Source organism: Megalopta genalis, chromosome 5 (genome assembly GCF_051020955.1).
Source record: "Megalopta genalis isolate 19385.01 chromosome 5, iyMegGena1_principal, whole genome shotgun sequence".
In the NCBI taxonomy this organism is placed as follows: domain Eukaryota; kingdom Metazoa; phylum Arthropoda; class Insecta; order Hymenoptera; family Halictidae; genus Megalopta; species Megalopta genalis.
This window is the reverse complement of record NC_135017.1, coordinates 5,464,946-5,482,231: the sequence shown is the minus strand read 5'-3', so window position 1 is coordinate 5,482,231 and position 17,286 is coordinate 5,464,946. Positions and strand designations below refer to the sequence as shown.

General features: G+C 33.6%; 1 protein-coding gene across 2 annotated transcripts; it reads right to left on the bottom strand.

The window, feature by feature from the left end:
• Positions 1 to 303: 303 nt before the first annotated feature.
• On the bottom strand, positions 304 to 10,142 carry LOC117224100 (48 related 2). Of its 2 annotated transcripts, none has more exons than XM_033476773.2 (5): positions 9,342 to 10,142; positions 3,805 to 3,962; positions 2,605 to 2,716; positions 1,716 to 1,924; positions 304 to 673 (listed from the first exon to the last, which is right to left on the bottom strand). In XM_033476773.2, exons 1-5 carry the CDS (start codon positions 9,443 to 9,445, stop codon positions 567 to 569), a joined length of 690 nt encoding a protein of 229 aa, XP_033332664.1. In that variant the 5' UTR covers positions 9,446 to 10,142; the 3' UTR covers positions 304 to 566. The 2 variants fall into 2 exon arrangements, with proteins under 2 accessions (XP_033332664.1, XP_033332662.1); XM_033476771.2 differs by having other exon boundaries at positions 1,716 to 1,927; positions 9,342 to 9,781.
• Between the last annotated feature and the right edge of the window lie 7,144 nt (positions 10,143 to 17,286).

Genomic DNA, 17,286 nt, shown 5'->3' with positions numbered 1-17,286 from the left:
ATGTCTTCGACACTTTAATATTCATTTTGCTACTTTTGAATAGTACTTTCTGTTACTTAAATGTTGCCAATAAAAACAAGATTTTAAGTAAAGCAACTATAACAGTGAACAGACTACTTGACAAAGTTGAATAAGATATTTATTGTTACTAGAGCATGATAAAATCTCTATATTCTAATATTTGCATGAAAATATATGCAGATAGAGTTTATGAAGACAGAAGGAAGTATCATTTAGAATAAATTATATTAGGCAATAATAAGAAGAAGAAAATGGGAAACCGTGGAATGAAACTCAGTGGCGTTATGGCCGCCCGCGAGCGCTGATTTTTATTCCAAACAAAATACTAAAACTAGAATGGCTATCCGTTCGTACACGCGAGTATTGCATTAGATGTATAGAAATACGAAATATAATATATGTATATTATATATCATCGCTCGTATTGCACGTAGACGACTAGAACTGAAATATACAACATTCATATGTATAATAATGTCCTTTGGCACTCTCTATTCCAGCTGGGATTTATTTACAAAGAAAAGGAGAAACTCCGTGATTTCTCTTCAATTCATGTTGTCCGTAGTTAGGGCGAGGGTGGTCAACACGGATCGTCTGTTAGGATTTACCCCGAGGTTCTCCCAATTTATCCACGACAGTCGTGCGGTCAGATCTGCAAAACAACATAAACAATAAATCACTCAACCCTTATGTCAACAGTTATAATTGTGTATAACATTTAATTACATTATACTGTATAGTTTAAATATACATATAATGTAAATCAAATCATTATTATCCAAGAAAGTAAAATCTAAAAGTTCTTACATTACATTCAGAGAAAATGAGTAATTTTCCTAATTGTGGATAAGAATGTTAAACAAATTAGCGGATGCCACTAATGAATTTTCCAGAAAATTGTCACTTCTGAAATCGATTACTGATTCATTTGTTCTAATTGTTATACATTCTGATGTATATGTAAACTTTCTACAATTTTAATTCAGCACTACTTTTAAGCGCTATTTTTAAAATTTTAGTTCAAAATTATTTTCTTTACTTAATAGCTTCTCTTCGATTGGCTTTTCAACTTTATTTAGAATGGTCAATTAGAATTAATTTGGTAGAAATAGTGATCAAAATAGTGACAGAAATAGTGATAAAAATAATGATAAAAATAGTGATACAAATAATGATAGAAATAGTGATAAAAGTAGTGATAGGAATAGTGATAAAAATAATCACTATCTTTATCATTATTTTTATCACTATTTCTATCACTATTTCTATCACTACTTTTATCACTATTTCTATCATTATTTTTATCATTATTTTTATCACTCTTTCTGTCACTATTTTTATCACTATTTCTACCAAATTAATTTTAATTGACCATTCTAAATAAAGTTGAAAAGCCAATCGAAGAGAAGCGAGTTTATTTAAGTTTTATCACTATTTTTATCATTATTTTTATGATAAAGATAGTAATAAAAATAATGATAAAAATAGTGATAAGAATAATGATAGATATAGCGATAAAAGTAGTAACAGAAATAGTGATAAAAATAGTAATAAAAATTGTGATAAAAATAATGATAAAAATAGTCTTCTTGTGCAGTATCTTCAAAAGAGTGAAAGCTATAAACGAAGCTTGAACAAAAGTTGCACAATTTTCATCAATCGAAAATATGATCGTAGTTTAAACGTATACTGACCACTCGTGTTCCATTCAGCTCGTTCCCCGTTTATCTCTCCTCTAAGGCACCTCTCGACGTATGTAAGCGGGTCGAGCCTCGCTGCCAACACTTCTCGCAGTAGAGCTATGTACGCTATAGCCAGACGCAGGGTGTCGATCTTCGACAGTCTTTTCTCGTACGGGAACGTTGGTACGTGGACTCGTAGTTCGTCGAAAGCCGAGTTGATGCTGCTAAAAACCGTAATCAAACTGACAATCCGTTTACTTGCTTATTAAAATTTTTTAACACCGACTCATCCCTTACGCTAGCCTCGATAGAGGATAAAGTCTGTCATCGTAACTAGTTGTGATTAAAGAGTAAAATGAGCTCTCAGTGAGCTCTCAGCACTAGATAACATTTTTCTGATATCGAAAAAGTCGTGGATGAATTTCAGATTTGTTTGTTTGATTTTTAACTATCTACTGCAGTAACATCGAACAGAATAAATATTGTTGTAATAAAAAAATTCTATAATATATTCCAAACGTTAGTGAACAAGCTCACAAAGTTTCAACGTAATATGTTTATTATTTTTGCTTAAAAAAAAATATTCGAAAAGATCGCCTTGTTTCCGAATTTCTGATTTTTATATAAAAGAACGTTGACTATATCTTTTAACTATCCGTAGTAGTAATTTCGAACAGACTCAGTATTTTTTCATTAACAAATTTCACAATTTGCTTTAAACATTGATATGTTCACCATTCTCATATTAAAAACTTCCGAAGAAAGTCTTGTTTCTCAACTTGCTACTTTTATGTAAATTATTAATGTTGATTGTACATATAATATTAATTTCTGGCTATTAATTTTTCGGAACTATGAAACAACTGTCAGTAGGTATAGTGTGTTAAGAATAATTTCTCACCTCAGCATACGTTTCCTTTCTCTTATGTTAGCAGCGTGTCGTTGGATTCTGTAGGGGCTGCCATTTGGATAGTAACCCTCCTCGACACCATTTATTTCTGTGTCATTGTGATCTGTTGAAAGACGAAACGCTGCTTTAATTAAATTTAGCTATCGAAACGAACGCTGACATTATTTTTCATTTCAAAATTACTTTAAAATTAACAACTAGTTTCATCTAATTTCAAATTAACGAACGGTATAACCCAATTTAAAATTAACAAAAACTAGAATCCATTTTAAAATTAACAAACAGTTTAACCCAATTTCAAATTAACAAACAATGTATTCCAATTTCAAATTAACAAACGGTAGAATCGAATTTAAAGTTAACTACCGGTACAACCCAATTCAACAATTAACGACTAGTACAATTCAATTCAAAATTAACAACCTGTAGAACTCAATTTCAAATTAACAAATAGATTACTCAATTTCAAATTGACAAACAGTATAACCCAATTTCAATTTAGCAACCAGTACAATCAAATTTAAAATTAACAAAAACTAGAATCCATTTTAAAATTAACAAACAGTTTAACCCAATTTCAAATTAACAAACAATGTATTCCAATTTCAAATTAACAAACGGTAGAATCGAATTTAAAATTAACAACCGGTACAACCCAATTCAACAATTAACAACCAGTACAACTCAATTGAAAATTAACAACCTGTAGAACCCAATTTCAAATTAACAAATAGTATTACTCAATTTCAAATTAAGAAACAGTATAACCCAATTTCAATTTAGCAACCAGTACAACCCAAATCAAAATTAACAATTAGTAGAACCAAATTTCAAATTAACAAATAGTATTACCCAATTTCAAATTAACAAACAGTATAACCCAATTTCAATTTAACAACCAGTACAACCCAATTCAAAATTAACAGTCGATAGAACCAAATTTCAAATTAACAATCAGTAGAACCAAATTTCAAATTAACAAATAGTATTACTCAATTTCAAATTAACAAACAGTACAACCCAATTAAAAATTAACAACCAGTATAACTCAATTCGAAATTAACAACCAGTACAACCCAATTTAGAATTAACAAACACTTGTGCAAACTTTGAGCAAAATTTCTATTTCCCAGGACTCGCTACGAACGAATGAAGTGTGCAGACTTTATCTATGACTGCCATGGTGATTACCAGGTGTGGAGACAGGCATGTGATAGTGTAAAGGCGAGTGCGTGTGCGAAGAGGTGTGCGGAACATGCTGGGTGGATCTGCCTGCGTAGACGCAGGATGGTAGCTCGGCCAAATCCTCCTCGCTGATGTCGCTGGTCGGGCCCACGTAGTACTGTGTACTAGAACAAAACCTTCGGTGTTAGGCTTACTGTACCTGCTACCTTTCATTTTTTACTTAATAGCTTCGATCTTAAATCTGTTATCTTCGATTTTGAATCTACTATCTCTGACTTCGAGTTTACTATCTTTGATTTTGAGTCTACTATCCTCGGTTTTGAATTAACTATCTTCTATTTTGAGTCTACTATCTTCTATTTTGAATCTACTATCCTCGGTTTTGAATTAACTATCTTCGATTTTGAGTCTATTATCTTCGATTTTGAGTCTACTATCTCTGATTTCGAGTTTACTATCTTTGATTTTGAGTCTACTATCCTCGGTTTTGAATTAACTATCTCCTATTTTGAGTCTACTATCTTCTATTTTGAATCTACTACCCTCGGTTTTGAATTAACTATCTTCGATTTTGAGTCTACTATCTTCGATTTTGAATCTACTATCTCTGATTTCGAGTTTACTATCTTTGATTTTGAGTCTACTATCCTCGGTTTTGAATTAACTATCTCCTATTTTGAGTCTACTATCTTCTATTTTGAATCTACTACCCTCGGTTTTGAATTAACTATCTTCGATTTTGAGTCTACTATCTTCGATTTTGAATCTACTATCTCTGATTTCGAGTTTACTATCTTTGATTTTGAGTCTACTATCCTCGGTTTTGAATTAACTATCTTCTATTTTGAGTCTACTATCTTCTATTTTGAATCTACTACCCTCGGTTTTGAATTAACTATCTTCGATTTTGAGTCTACTATCTTCGATTTTGAATCTACTATCTCTGATTTCGAGTTTACTATCTTTGATTTTGAGTCTACTATCCTCGGTTTTGAATTAACTATCTTCTATTTTGAGCCTACTATCTTAGATTTTGTGTCTACTATCTTCGATTTTGAATCTACTATCTTTGATTTTGAATCTATTATTTTCGATTTTGAGTCTACTATCTTCGATTTTGAATCTACTATCTCTGATTTCGAGTTTACTATCTTTGATTTTGAGTCTACTATCCTCGGTTTTGAATTAAGTATCTTCTATTTTGAGCCTACTATCTTAGATTTTGTGTCTACTAGCTTCGATTTTGAATCTACTATCTCTGATTTTGAGTTTACTATCTTCGATTTTGAGTCTACTATCCTCGGTTTTGAATTAACTGTCTTCGATTTTGAATCTACTGTCTCTGATTTTGAGTATACTATCTTCGATTTTGTGCCTACTATCTTCGATTTTGAATCTATCATCTTCGATTTTGAGTCTACTAACTTCGAAACCCACCACTTTTTACTTCTCGATCGAAGCTGGACAATCGATTAAAATTTTCAATTATAGATCTACCATCTTCTATCTTTCCATCAGAGCAGGAAAATCCGATCAAAACCGTCGTTTTAAAATCCACCACCCTGTATCAGCAGTGGTGTATATAATTATAGACTCAAAGTAACTTTTACATTGTTACTGATATTTAAACGAAAAGTTAACAAGGTACCCTATTTATATATTTCTATGTTCCATTGCTTCTGATATAGAAGTATGCAAATATGGTATTTTATTCAGTTATTATTTCAAAAATATAGTGCACTCAGCTAAAAATGGTCACTTACAATTATAAAAACTCAAAGTATCTGTTACATTTTTACTGATATTTAAATAAAAACAAAAAGAAAAGATTGTATTTGTATATATTTCCATTTTCTATTATTTCTAATATGGAAATATACTAATATGACATTTCTTTAAACCTTTTTCGAATATATAGGGTATCTCAGCTAAAGATGGCCACCTATTGCAATGTGAATAATTATAAACTCAAAGTAACTGTTACATTTTTACTGATATTTAAACAAAAAAAGGAAGATTATACTTATATATTTCCATTTTCTATTATTTCTAATATAGAAATATACTAATATAACATTTCTTTAAACTTTTTTCAGATATACAGGGTATCTCAGCTAGAGATGGCCACCTATTGTAATGTGAATAATTATAAACTCAAAGTAACTGTTACATTTTTACTGATATTTAAACAAAAAACGAAAAAAGAAAGATTATACTTGTATATTTCCATTTTCTATTATTTCTAATATAGAAGTATACTAATATGACATTTCTTTAAACCTTTTTCGAATATACAGGGTATCTCAGCTAAAGATGGCCACCTATTGTAATGTGAATAATTATAAACTCAAAGTAACTGTTACATTTTTACTGATATTTAAACAAAAAAAGAAAGATTATACTTGTATATTTCCATTTTCTACTATTTCTAATATAGAAATATAATAATATAACATGACGTTAAGCTTTTTTCAAATATACAAGGTATCTCAGCTAAAGATGGCCTATTATACTGTGAATAATTCAAAGTAATAACTTACTGTGTATAACTCAAAGTAACTGTTACATTTTTATTAATATTTAAAAAAGAAAAAAAAACAAAAACAAAAAAAGGAAAAATTATATTTGTATATTTTCATTTCCTATTATATATAATATGGAAATATATACAAATATGCTGTTTTGATAACTTTTTGTTTAAATATCGGCAACATTGTAAAAATCACGATAAATCTATAATTACTCACACCTATCTATCAGAGATAGATGATAATTAATTATAGTTTTAAACTCGAGAAAAAGAGCGCATTAACACCTGCCGCCGTCGGCCAGCACCTTCCTGCTCCGCCACAATTGCCGGTGGTAACGGGCTGGTGTCATGTTCACAAGTAAATAGCAAACACCGATGGCAGACGGAAACATATTTTTATCACAGCTGTGGATGTTGAAAGTGTCAACCGACAATGTTAACATCTCTCAATGGGGTTAGTTAAAGAAAAAAAAGCATAGTGGAAATATAGATTCCGAATATTTGCATAAATTTTCATGTTTAAAAAATTCCTTGCATGATTATTAAAACGTAAGGAAAACATCATCTTTTAATTAGAAAATTTTTCGACGTAGAAGTAACAATTGTTTTCAATGAATGGATGATATTTTTTTCGTGCATTTTAATGGTCACGCAAGGAATTTTAAACATGAAAATTTGTATAAATGTTCTGAATTCTACCTTTTTTTTGTTACGGTTTCGCTATGTTTTTACTACGTTTTTCTTCTTTGATGGGACTGGGCCTTAAGAACCGGCTATGGGGCCCGGAAAATGCTTTTCTCTCAAGCTCCGCGATGATGGCAGCAACTTGACAGTGACGTATATTTGGGTTCGCTTCTTTAATTTGATATTTTAATCGCTGTGACCGGGTCTAGTTTGACCCAGAAAAGTCTTTGGTTAGTTGCTGGCTGATAGAAAATGATTGGGAAATAGAAAGTAAATAAATAGAATAGAGGGGGAATGGATGTAATAAATGAAAAATGGATGTAATAAATAGAAAATATATGTAATAAATAGAAAACAAATCTAATTAAATCTAATTAAATATATGAGAAGGGGGTGGTTCTACATGAAAAAAAGAAACAAATCGAAAATAAAGAATAAAATTTGTTCGGTTAAGGCGTCGTTGTCGCGAGAATCGACTTTGCATGTTCAACATTTCCAACGATTTTTGTACTAATAAAGTAAGTTTGTGACTAAATTACAGATTATATTTTCTATTAAAACGGAATAACTTTTTTAGAACTGGTATAAACGATTTGAACTCTTTTTAGATGATACAGAGAGACCGGTCTACTAGACCATAATTGAAATTCTTATTTTTTTTAAATTTTGCTATTGCTTGAAACATAAAAAAAATAAAAGCTCATTTTTGAATATTCGAAGTCGATTTTCTCGATTTTCAACGAGGCCCCGAATGAAAAAATCTTATTCCTTATTTTCAATTTGTTTTTTCTCGTATAGAATCATCCCCTTTTTGGTTGTCGGGTTCTCGGATGCCAGGACACCCTGTATAATAAAAAAATACATATAATAAATAGAAAATAGATGTAATAAATGTAACAGATAGAAGATAGATAGAAAATAGATAGAAAATAGATAGAAAATAGATGTAATGGATAGAAAAACAGATGTAATAGAAAATACACAAAATAGATACAAAAATAGATGTTATTACATCTATAGGTAGGTAGAAAATACATACAATAGACAGCAAAATAGATGTAAAATAGATATAAAATAAATATAAAATAGCTGTAGTAAATAGAAAACAGATATAACAGATAAAACATCTGCTATAATCGACAGGAAACCAGCAAATAAAAACACCAAAAAATAAATAGAAAATAAACAAGAATACCAACTTGTCCAAAATAAATGTCTCGATTCTAACAAACGCTGAACAAAATCATAAATAGTCTCAAATCGTAAGAACCGTATCCTCATCGAGCACTATCCTCCAGCCGAGATCCAAACAACCAGCTAACAACCCCTAAACCAAAAACCTCGCAGACCCGTGAAAACTATCGCTCTAAATATAACGACCAGACCTTTGTGCAAAGGCGAAGGAAAAAGAGAATCTTTATGCAAAATACGAATTTTCCGCGTTAATTTGAAGACAGATAATTCTATTTATAATATAAATATATATCTATTAAATATATAATTCTGTTTCTCTTTTTATAATCATTTTAATTAGCTGAAATCGGTACATCGACGGAATGATTCGTAGTCCACTCATTCTCAGTTCCCTCTCCGTCTTTCTGCTATTTTCGGTTTCACTTGAGGGTGTCAGGGTTACTTTTTCCTTGGGTCAGGGAGAAATGATCGAGACTCGTTCGTGTGTAATCATTTATTCGACACGTTCGCTCGGGAGTCAACGTTCGACTGCTGAAAATCCGGGCCTCATCGTGGGCCCTGGTCGGGCCCTCCTTATCGGACGCCTCGTTCGGTCGTCCGAGGAAACGACACGCGTTACCATTCTCCTCGAACGGCCGTTAATTACATTCTAAGAGCGCAGGGTACCGTTGGCGACAGAGAGTCGACCGCAATTGATGTCCCTGCGTCTTTTGTTTATTTAACCCCTTGCCGCACCTCGACGAGTCTGACTCGTCACGAAAATTTCTAGTAAAACAACCTATCGCGTGCAGGCTTCATTCTGTCCCTTAAAATTGCAATAAAAAATTCGAATCTCTATCTCTCTAATCTATTTAATCCATTCGGGCAAATTTCGGCACATAAGCATCAATTTTCTTCCCCTTCTAAGAAATTCTAATCGCACTATCCTCCAGCCGAGATTTGTGCAAAGGCGAAAGAAAAAGAGGATCTTTATGCAAAATACGAATTTTCCGCGTTAATTTGAATTAATTGCGAAGGAAATGGTATGTCAAGGGGTTAATGCGTCGCCGTGGCCGCAATATATTTGCCCATTTTTGTTCGCCATGAACGCGTAAATATCCGATCGACGACAAATCCAACCCCCCGGAATGCTCACCTGGTGCAGGCGACGGAGGAGTCGGCCGGCCTGGTCGCTGTGCCCACCCTGTGCCTCATCCTCTGCCCCCTGTCCTCGTAATCGTAGTTCGAATGACTCGCCATGCCTTCGGTCTCGGTTTCTCACCAGCTCATTAATCACTTCACTGATCCCGCAACCGGATTGACTCGACCGCAATTAAGACCTCGCCGGTCCCTCTGGCACACTTAAACGGTTGCTTCCTTAATCCTTTTACTCTCGGGGGTGTCCTGTCGGCGGCAACTCTCGCCGGGGGTTGTCCGTCGGGCACCGACTCTTCTCGGGGATATCACTTCGCGGGGGTGTCGGCGGGGGGGTTGCGAGGGTCGACGGCGCCAGCGAGAGGTTGTTTCCGACTATCGGCCGTGTCCCTGGGGAGGCCGGTTTATATAGCGAACGCCGGCGGAGCTTGAAGGGGATGATCGATACCAACCCCTGGGCGGAGATTCCGTCCAATCGCGACCGTTCCCGGCCGCCAACGGTTGTCAGACGTTCCGCCGATTGGCGGGCCGGTTAATAGCGGCTGCTTTATGCCCGAAACTTCTGCGGTTCATTGTTACTGCCCGACTGAAATTTTATTTCTATCGTTTTCCACCCGCGCGACGCCCCGAGGGGGTGAGGAGTTTCAATTTGGCGGCGATGCATCAACCCGGCCGTCCCAGGAGCCTTCTGGATTCGCTCCTTCGACGCGGAATCTCGGGAATTCTTCTTCGACGGCCTTTTTTCCCCGGAGGATACCCCCTTCGGGTGGATTCGAGGGTCGGAGTCGGGGTTCGGCATTGCTCGGGAGAATATTTATATATTTCGGCATATTTTGTTTGAAATGATGCGATTGTTTTTTGGTTTGCTTTCAATTCGGATAAATTGGTTTCAAGTGTAATCGTTTGCTTCAATTATTCGCACGAATAACGAACAATTTGTCGTAAGCATTGTTCGATTAATTGAAAGCGAAATTTTTGAGAATTCATAAGAATTATTGAATTAATTGGACCTGAAATTAATCAGAATTCTAGCATTAATTGGAACTGAAATTAATAAGAATAAATAAGAATTCGTGAATTAATTGGAACTGAATTTGATAAGAATTGATAAGAATTAATAAGAATTCTTGAATTAATTGCAACTGAAATTAATAAGAGTTAATAAAAATTAATAGGAATTCTTGAACAAATTGGAACTGAAATGATAAAAATGAATAAAAATTATTAAATTAACGGTAACTGAAATTAATAACAATTAATAAGAACTCTTTGATTAATTGGATTAATAACAATTAAAAAGAACTCTTCGATTAATTGGATTAATAACAATTAATAAAAATTTTTGAATCGATCGTTTAAAGTTAACTGAAAATTATTGAATCAAATTAATTATAGTTAACTAAACTTAGTTATACACAGATAAATCCTAATTATACTCGGAATGGTATTATTATAATTTGACTAAATACATTTGGTTTGAATTGTTGGCTTAGTTAACATGACATAATTAGAGAATATTTGAGAAAATATTTCAGTAAATGTTCATTAAAACAAATAACGAAATATCTAAATAATGACGAATAAAAATTTGATTCTTGTTCGAATAAACTTTCTTCAAATATATGCAGTTATTCGTCACGCATGAACAACCAATACAAATTTGATTCTTATTCGTTATTCGTCAATCGAATGAATTTTGCTCAATTCTGATTGGGATACCGGTACTTTGTTTGAAACATCGTTGACTTTTTTACAAATTCTTGTAAAACTGATTTTTTTAGGATTTTTATTATGGCGCGGGGTAGTTTGTTGCAGAAACAACCCTTAATGGAGAGAGGATTTTAACTCTTTAGTGGAGACTGTTCGAGTTTATGGTAATCGATCAAAATGTATTTGTACAACTATTTTAGGAAAAAGGAAACAGACAATTACAGGACTCAGAATGCAGTTTGACGACAATTTTAGTCGAATTATTTTTTTGCATTACTTACAATTATTAAGTGCAGTGTTTTACATCTACATTGATTCTTAGTGATGCACAAAATTGTCAGACATCTTGAAAATTGTTAGGACAATCGATATTCGCGATTGCAAAATCTAACATTGTAATTTAGTTTTAATCAATGGTTGATGACTATAAATGACGTTCCACTCTAATGAATTTTCTTTACACTGTATTACTCCGATGTCCCAAAGTTACCTAAAATCGAGAAATGAGAGATTCCTGAGATCATTTGAAGCAACTTTTTCCTTTACGAAAATGCGATCCGCGGCTTCGTTTACGAGTTATTAACGAAAAACGGTGACCAATAGGCGGCGAACTGAGCTGGCGCGAGTCGGCCGAGCCAACGAGCAGAACTGGGCGTCGCTCGCCCGTTAACTCGGCCGCCTCGCGCCAGCCGAGCTCGCCTCTCATTGGTCAGTGTTTTTCGTTAATAACTCGTAAACGAAGCCGCGGATTGCATTTTCGCAAAGGAAAAAGTTGCTCCAAATGACCTCAGGAACCCCTCATTTTCCGGAAGTATCATAATTTTGGGACACACCGTATATATACTGTATATGCTGTATATTTTTTTCAGTCTCAATCTTTCGTTCGCTGCTGCATCGGTTCTTCCAGATCGCAATTAGTTTCTCGGTGCAATAAATTCTCTCTAATTAACGCTCATCATTGGAGCCTCGTTTTCATAGTTGTTGACAATTGTTAATTATTAAAACAAGCTGCGTGGCTCGAATAATCGTATCTCCTCCTCCCAAATTGTCCACGTTTGTGCGCAATCTGTGCATTAATTCGAGAGAATTTCTTGTATTTCGAACCGAATTTCGTCGAGTTAATTATGGCATTCGAGTCGCTGCGCGCGGCACCGCGGACAGGTAAATCCGGCGGATCGGCCGGCGTAAATGGTGCATGCTGGAAGGAAGCTGACAGCCTGAGAAAGAGTGTACGAACGGGGCGGCGATGAAGAGGAAGCGACCGCAGGATCCCCTTTATCAGCGATCGGGCTCTCTCCCAGAGAGATATGAATGGGCCAATATTCAAATGAGACGTGTTTAGCGGCGGCACAATGAGAAACGCGGCGGCGTCGGTGGCGACGCAATTATGCAAGGTGTTAATACGATCACAATGGTGGCGCGCGGTAGGGTTGCCGGGCCGTGGCCGACCAGCGGGTTAAGTTTTGTCGTGCAACGGCGGCGCGGCGCCCCGTGGAAAACGAGTTTCTAGTCGTCGACACGGAATCCCGGCACGGCACTGCTATTGTCGTCCCGGTAGCTACGCGAGCATAATTCAGATCGGTCCCGGAACCTATGAGAACACGCCCTTCGCACACCGAACACGAGGCTTTCGCGATCAATTTGCATATTTCGATGGTATCCGCCTTGGAGCCAATCGAATGCTAGGCGCCGATCCGGCCGACCTTCTCGAGCGAGCTTGTCAGTTTTCGGGGAACCTGTGCATTTCATTCTGTCACCCTTAACCAGTTAGCTGTGGCGCCTACTTTCCTGAGCGCGCACCTATGTGTGTCGCTGTTAAAATATTGAATCGAAAAGACGGTTTTATTAGTAGTAGTATTATTACTAGTATTAGTAGTATTAGTATTATTACTAGTATTAGTAGTATTAGTATTATTACTAGTATTAGTAGTATTAATATTAGTATTACATAGTATATAATATTAGTATTAGTATTAATTAGTATATAGTATTAGTATTAGTATTAATTAGTATATAATATTAGTATTAGTATTAATTAGTATATAGTATTAGTATTAGTACTAATTAGTATATGGTATTAGTATTAGTACTAATTAGTATATAGTATTAGTATTAGTATTAATTAGTATATAGTATTAGTATTAGTATTAATTAGTATATAGTATTAGTATTAGTATTATTACTTATTAGTATTATTTACTTATTCGCTTAAAGTTACAAAGTTATCAAAGTTATAAAAGTTATAAAAGTTAACAAAGTTTCTAATCTTATTTTTACGACAATGTAAACACTTTCGAGTGGGATTGGCCTCGAAATATTCTAAACATCTTGAAATTTGAGAATACGTTTTTGTTTTACAATTTAAATAGCTACTTTTAGCTATTTATTTATTTAAATTAGCTATTTAAATAGCTACTTTTAGCTATTTATTTATTTAAATTAGCTATTTAAATAGCTACTTAACAATGTTCTTTATAAATTCTTTATATGCTATTTTTTCAGGTACATAAATGTATAATTATATGTAGTATGTTAGGATAACCGAGCCCTAAATGCAATTAATGTATATATATTATGTAGGGATTTTATAATAATATATTCTTGATTAAAGAAGTTTATCTAAATATTTGCCGTAGAAACATTTTTGTAATGTCAGGAATTGTGGAAGAAAAATCAGAAACTAGTCATTTTGTCTGATTTGGTAGTTTTAGTGTGAACAGTATACTAGAACTATAGATTATTTTCTAATAAAAACTAAGACTCGATTTAAAAATATAAAAAGATTATAAGATATATTAAATTTGTTTATATTAATAAATTTATATATATATATTTTTTTTATTTTATATATATTATTTATATATATATTTATAAATTTTTATATTAAATTATTAAAAGATATATTAAAATATTATTTAATAAACGTTTCTTGGAAGCAAACATATTAGTATGAACTAGAACTATATACCGTTTTCTCATAAAAACCAAGATCCAATTTAAAAATATATAAAACAAGTTTCTGATTTGTATATTATTTAATAAAAATATTTTTTAAGTAAAGATATTACTATAAACTAGAACTATCAATTTTAACCCTTCACAGTCGGTGCCATTTAACTCGAAATCCAAAATAGTTTTTCTGACCTACAGCATTTTCATTTTATTATAATCCTTAAGTGAACTTTGTACATATGAAATTAAATTTCGTTATTCATACAAACAATTACACTTTTAACCATTTTTTAAACAGTTTTTTAAATATATTTTCAATGGTGCCTTAGAGTCGCCACTCGACTGCGAAGGGTTAAAGTCAAAGGACTTAACACCGATTGGCTTCTGAGCCGTTCATATGAAAGATAGTAATGAGTTTTTAAAGCAAAAGTTGTTCGTTTAGATCAAACTGCTCTAAACGATCTCTTCAGGTCGCGCGGCATTCCGCGGTGCACTTTTGTTTCAAATTTGATTCACACGTCTTTGGTGTTCTGCGAAACTCCCCCTGGAGTTCATCCCCTTCGACTGTCAGCGCTCTCTTTGAACAGACCACTTTTTCTCCCCCCTCCCTCTCTCTCTCTCGCTCTCTTTCCCCTGTCTCTCCCTTCTCTCTCTTCAACGTCGGACCGTCGATTGGCCGCAATTCAGTGTCGCGTCGTTGCACACAGTTTGCGGCGGCGGTGAACGTCAATTGCATTGCTCCGCATATTTCATTTCAGAATCCCGGGTCCGCGACCTATCGCCGCTTAAGGGGACTCTAATGATCATCGCTGGACTGCCGAGTTTATGCATTTATAGGAGACACGGTTCTTCGGAACCTTCGCTGCGAAATAGATATTCAATTCTTTAAACGCGTCGAACAAATCTCGTCAAAGCAGAGCAAATCAAAAATCATTTTGACAAAATCTGACTTACGGATTTTCAATGCGAAGAGGCATCGAGCTTTATAGTCAGCTGAGGATTATTGTTGTACGATTTTTGTTTACAAAACTATATAATGTATAACTGTATTAATGTATAATTTGAAGACTATGCTATGACTATATATATACTATATATACTATACTATACTATACTATATTATATATACATATACTATACTATACTATATTATATATATACTACATATACTATACTATACTATACTATACTATACTATACTATACTATATTATACTATACTATACTATACTATACTATATATACTATACTATACTATACTATACTATACTATACTATACTATACTATACTATACTATACTATACTATACTATACTATACTATACTATACTATACTATACTATACTATACTATACTATACTATACTATACTATACTATACTATACTATACTATACTATACTATATATACTATATATACTATACTATACTATACTATACTATACGATATTATATATATTCTATATATACTATACTATATTATATATATACTATATATACTATACTATACTATACTATATTATATATATACTATATACACTATACTATACTACATTACATATACTATATATACTATACATAGTACGCTGTACAAATTATACAATAAAGTATTTAAATGATACAAACTACTTAAATTACATAAACCATACATATAGAATACATAAACTATAGAAACTGTGTAAAATATACAATCAATACGAACTATACAAACTACATAAACAATATAAACTATACAAATTATGCAAGCTATACAAAATACATAAACAACATAAAGTATACAAAATGCACAAACTATCCACAGACAATACTATACCAACTACTACAGTAACTAAGTGATTCAACCGTAAAACATCAAAGTTTATCAAAAAAAAAAAAAAGAAAAGAATGTTCGTAAAAATACCAGACAATTATCCGAAATCTATCGTTCGAGTGGTTCATGAAGTGCGTTCTCAAAATCGTGTAAATCGGTCTATCCCTCTCCTGTTCGGCCACCGGTTTCGCATACCAGGGGATCGCAGATATCCGAGCAAACATTTAATTCGTGATTACATTATTTCCATGGGGCGGCGAGGGGGTGGGGGCTCCCTGTCAGCACCAGTTCGTCCGAGCACGCATACAGAAGCACCATGGAACAACGGGGTACCGTTCCAACCCCTCGATAATAGAGATTTCACGCCGCGGGCCCCACTTCGGTTCTCACAGTAGGGGTTTCCTGGCCGACCGATCATCTATTGTCCGAAGGATCGCCTCGCTTTTCCATCGGCCGATCGGACAAAACATAACCGGCCGGCCGCGTGGGGCAGAGTCGCGTGCCTCTAAGTATCTGTTTATAGTCCCCGGGGATCAATTTGTTTGCGAAATTATTTATTGGACAAATATGCCGGCCGGCCACGGTTTTCACCTTCCGCAGCCCGCGGATCTGTTTGACCTGCGGTTTGGGAAAAGCAAACCGGAGGAATCGCGCGATTGTTCTCTTCTTTAAATAATACTTCGGGAAAAAGAGAGTCGTTAGGGTTGCGCGGAGGATTCGTTCTGTTTCGACGAACTTTTTCGGTTTACCGGGAGAATCGCGTAAGATCGCTTCCGATTGTTTATTGTTGATCGGGAATGAAAGTATTATTACGGTTTAATGGAATTGTTAAGAACGTTTATGCGAGTAGATTTATAGTTCAATTTGTATTGAATAAAAGTTTGTTTATCGTCTGTGTATAAAGCTGTCACTTGGCCAACAGCAAATAATTTAGTCTTTCCATTTAATAATTTTGTTCATATTAGTATGAATAATGAAGATAATTTGGCAACTTGAATTTAGCTGATCATAGTGATCTAGCAAAATAAAAATATTTCAGCTCAATTTTAACAACTAAGAATTGAATAAATATATTTTTCTGTCTCAATAATTTCAAGAGGATGAATCCCAATAATATTTTACAAATCAAAGTAATTTAGTGCTTAAAAATAATTTAGCTGATTATAGTGATTTAGCAAAATGAAAACATTCCAGCTTAATTTTAACAACTACGAATTGAATAAATATTTATTTTCTATCTGAGTAATTTTAAGAGGATGAATTCCAATAATATTTTACAAATCAAAGTAATTTAGTGCTTAAAAATAATTTAGCTGATTATAGTGATTTAGCAAAATAAAAACATTCCAGTTTAATTTTAACAACTAAGGATTGAATAAATATTTATTTTCTATCTGAATAATTTTAAGAGGATGAGAATTCCGATAATATTTTACTAATCGAAATAATTTTGTGCTTCTTTTTAACAATTTTCTTC

Bases quoted from the DNA above. Each gene is read 5' to 3' on its own strand.
- LOC117224100 (XM_033476771.2), bottom strand. From the start codon at position 9,445: ATGGCGAGTCATTCGAACTACGATTACGAGGACAGGGGGCAGAGGATG. The intron at 1,928-2,604 runs GTGAGAAATTAT...TACGGTTTTTAG, and splicing joins GAAAGGAAACGTATGCTGAG to CAGCATCAACTCGGCTTTCG. The intron at 674-1,715 runs GTCAGTATACGT...GTTGTTTTGCAG, and splicing joins AGCTGAATGGAACACGAGTG to ATCTGACCGCACGACTGTCG.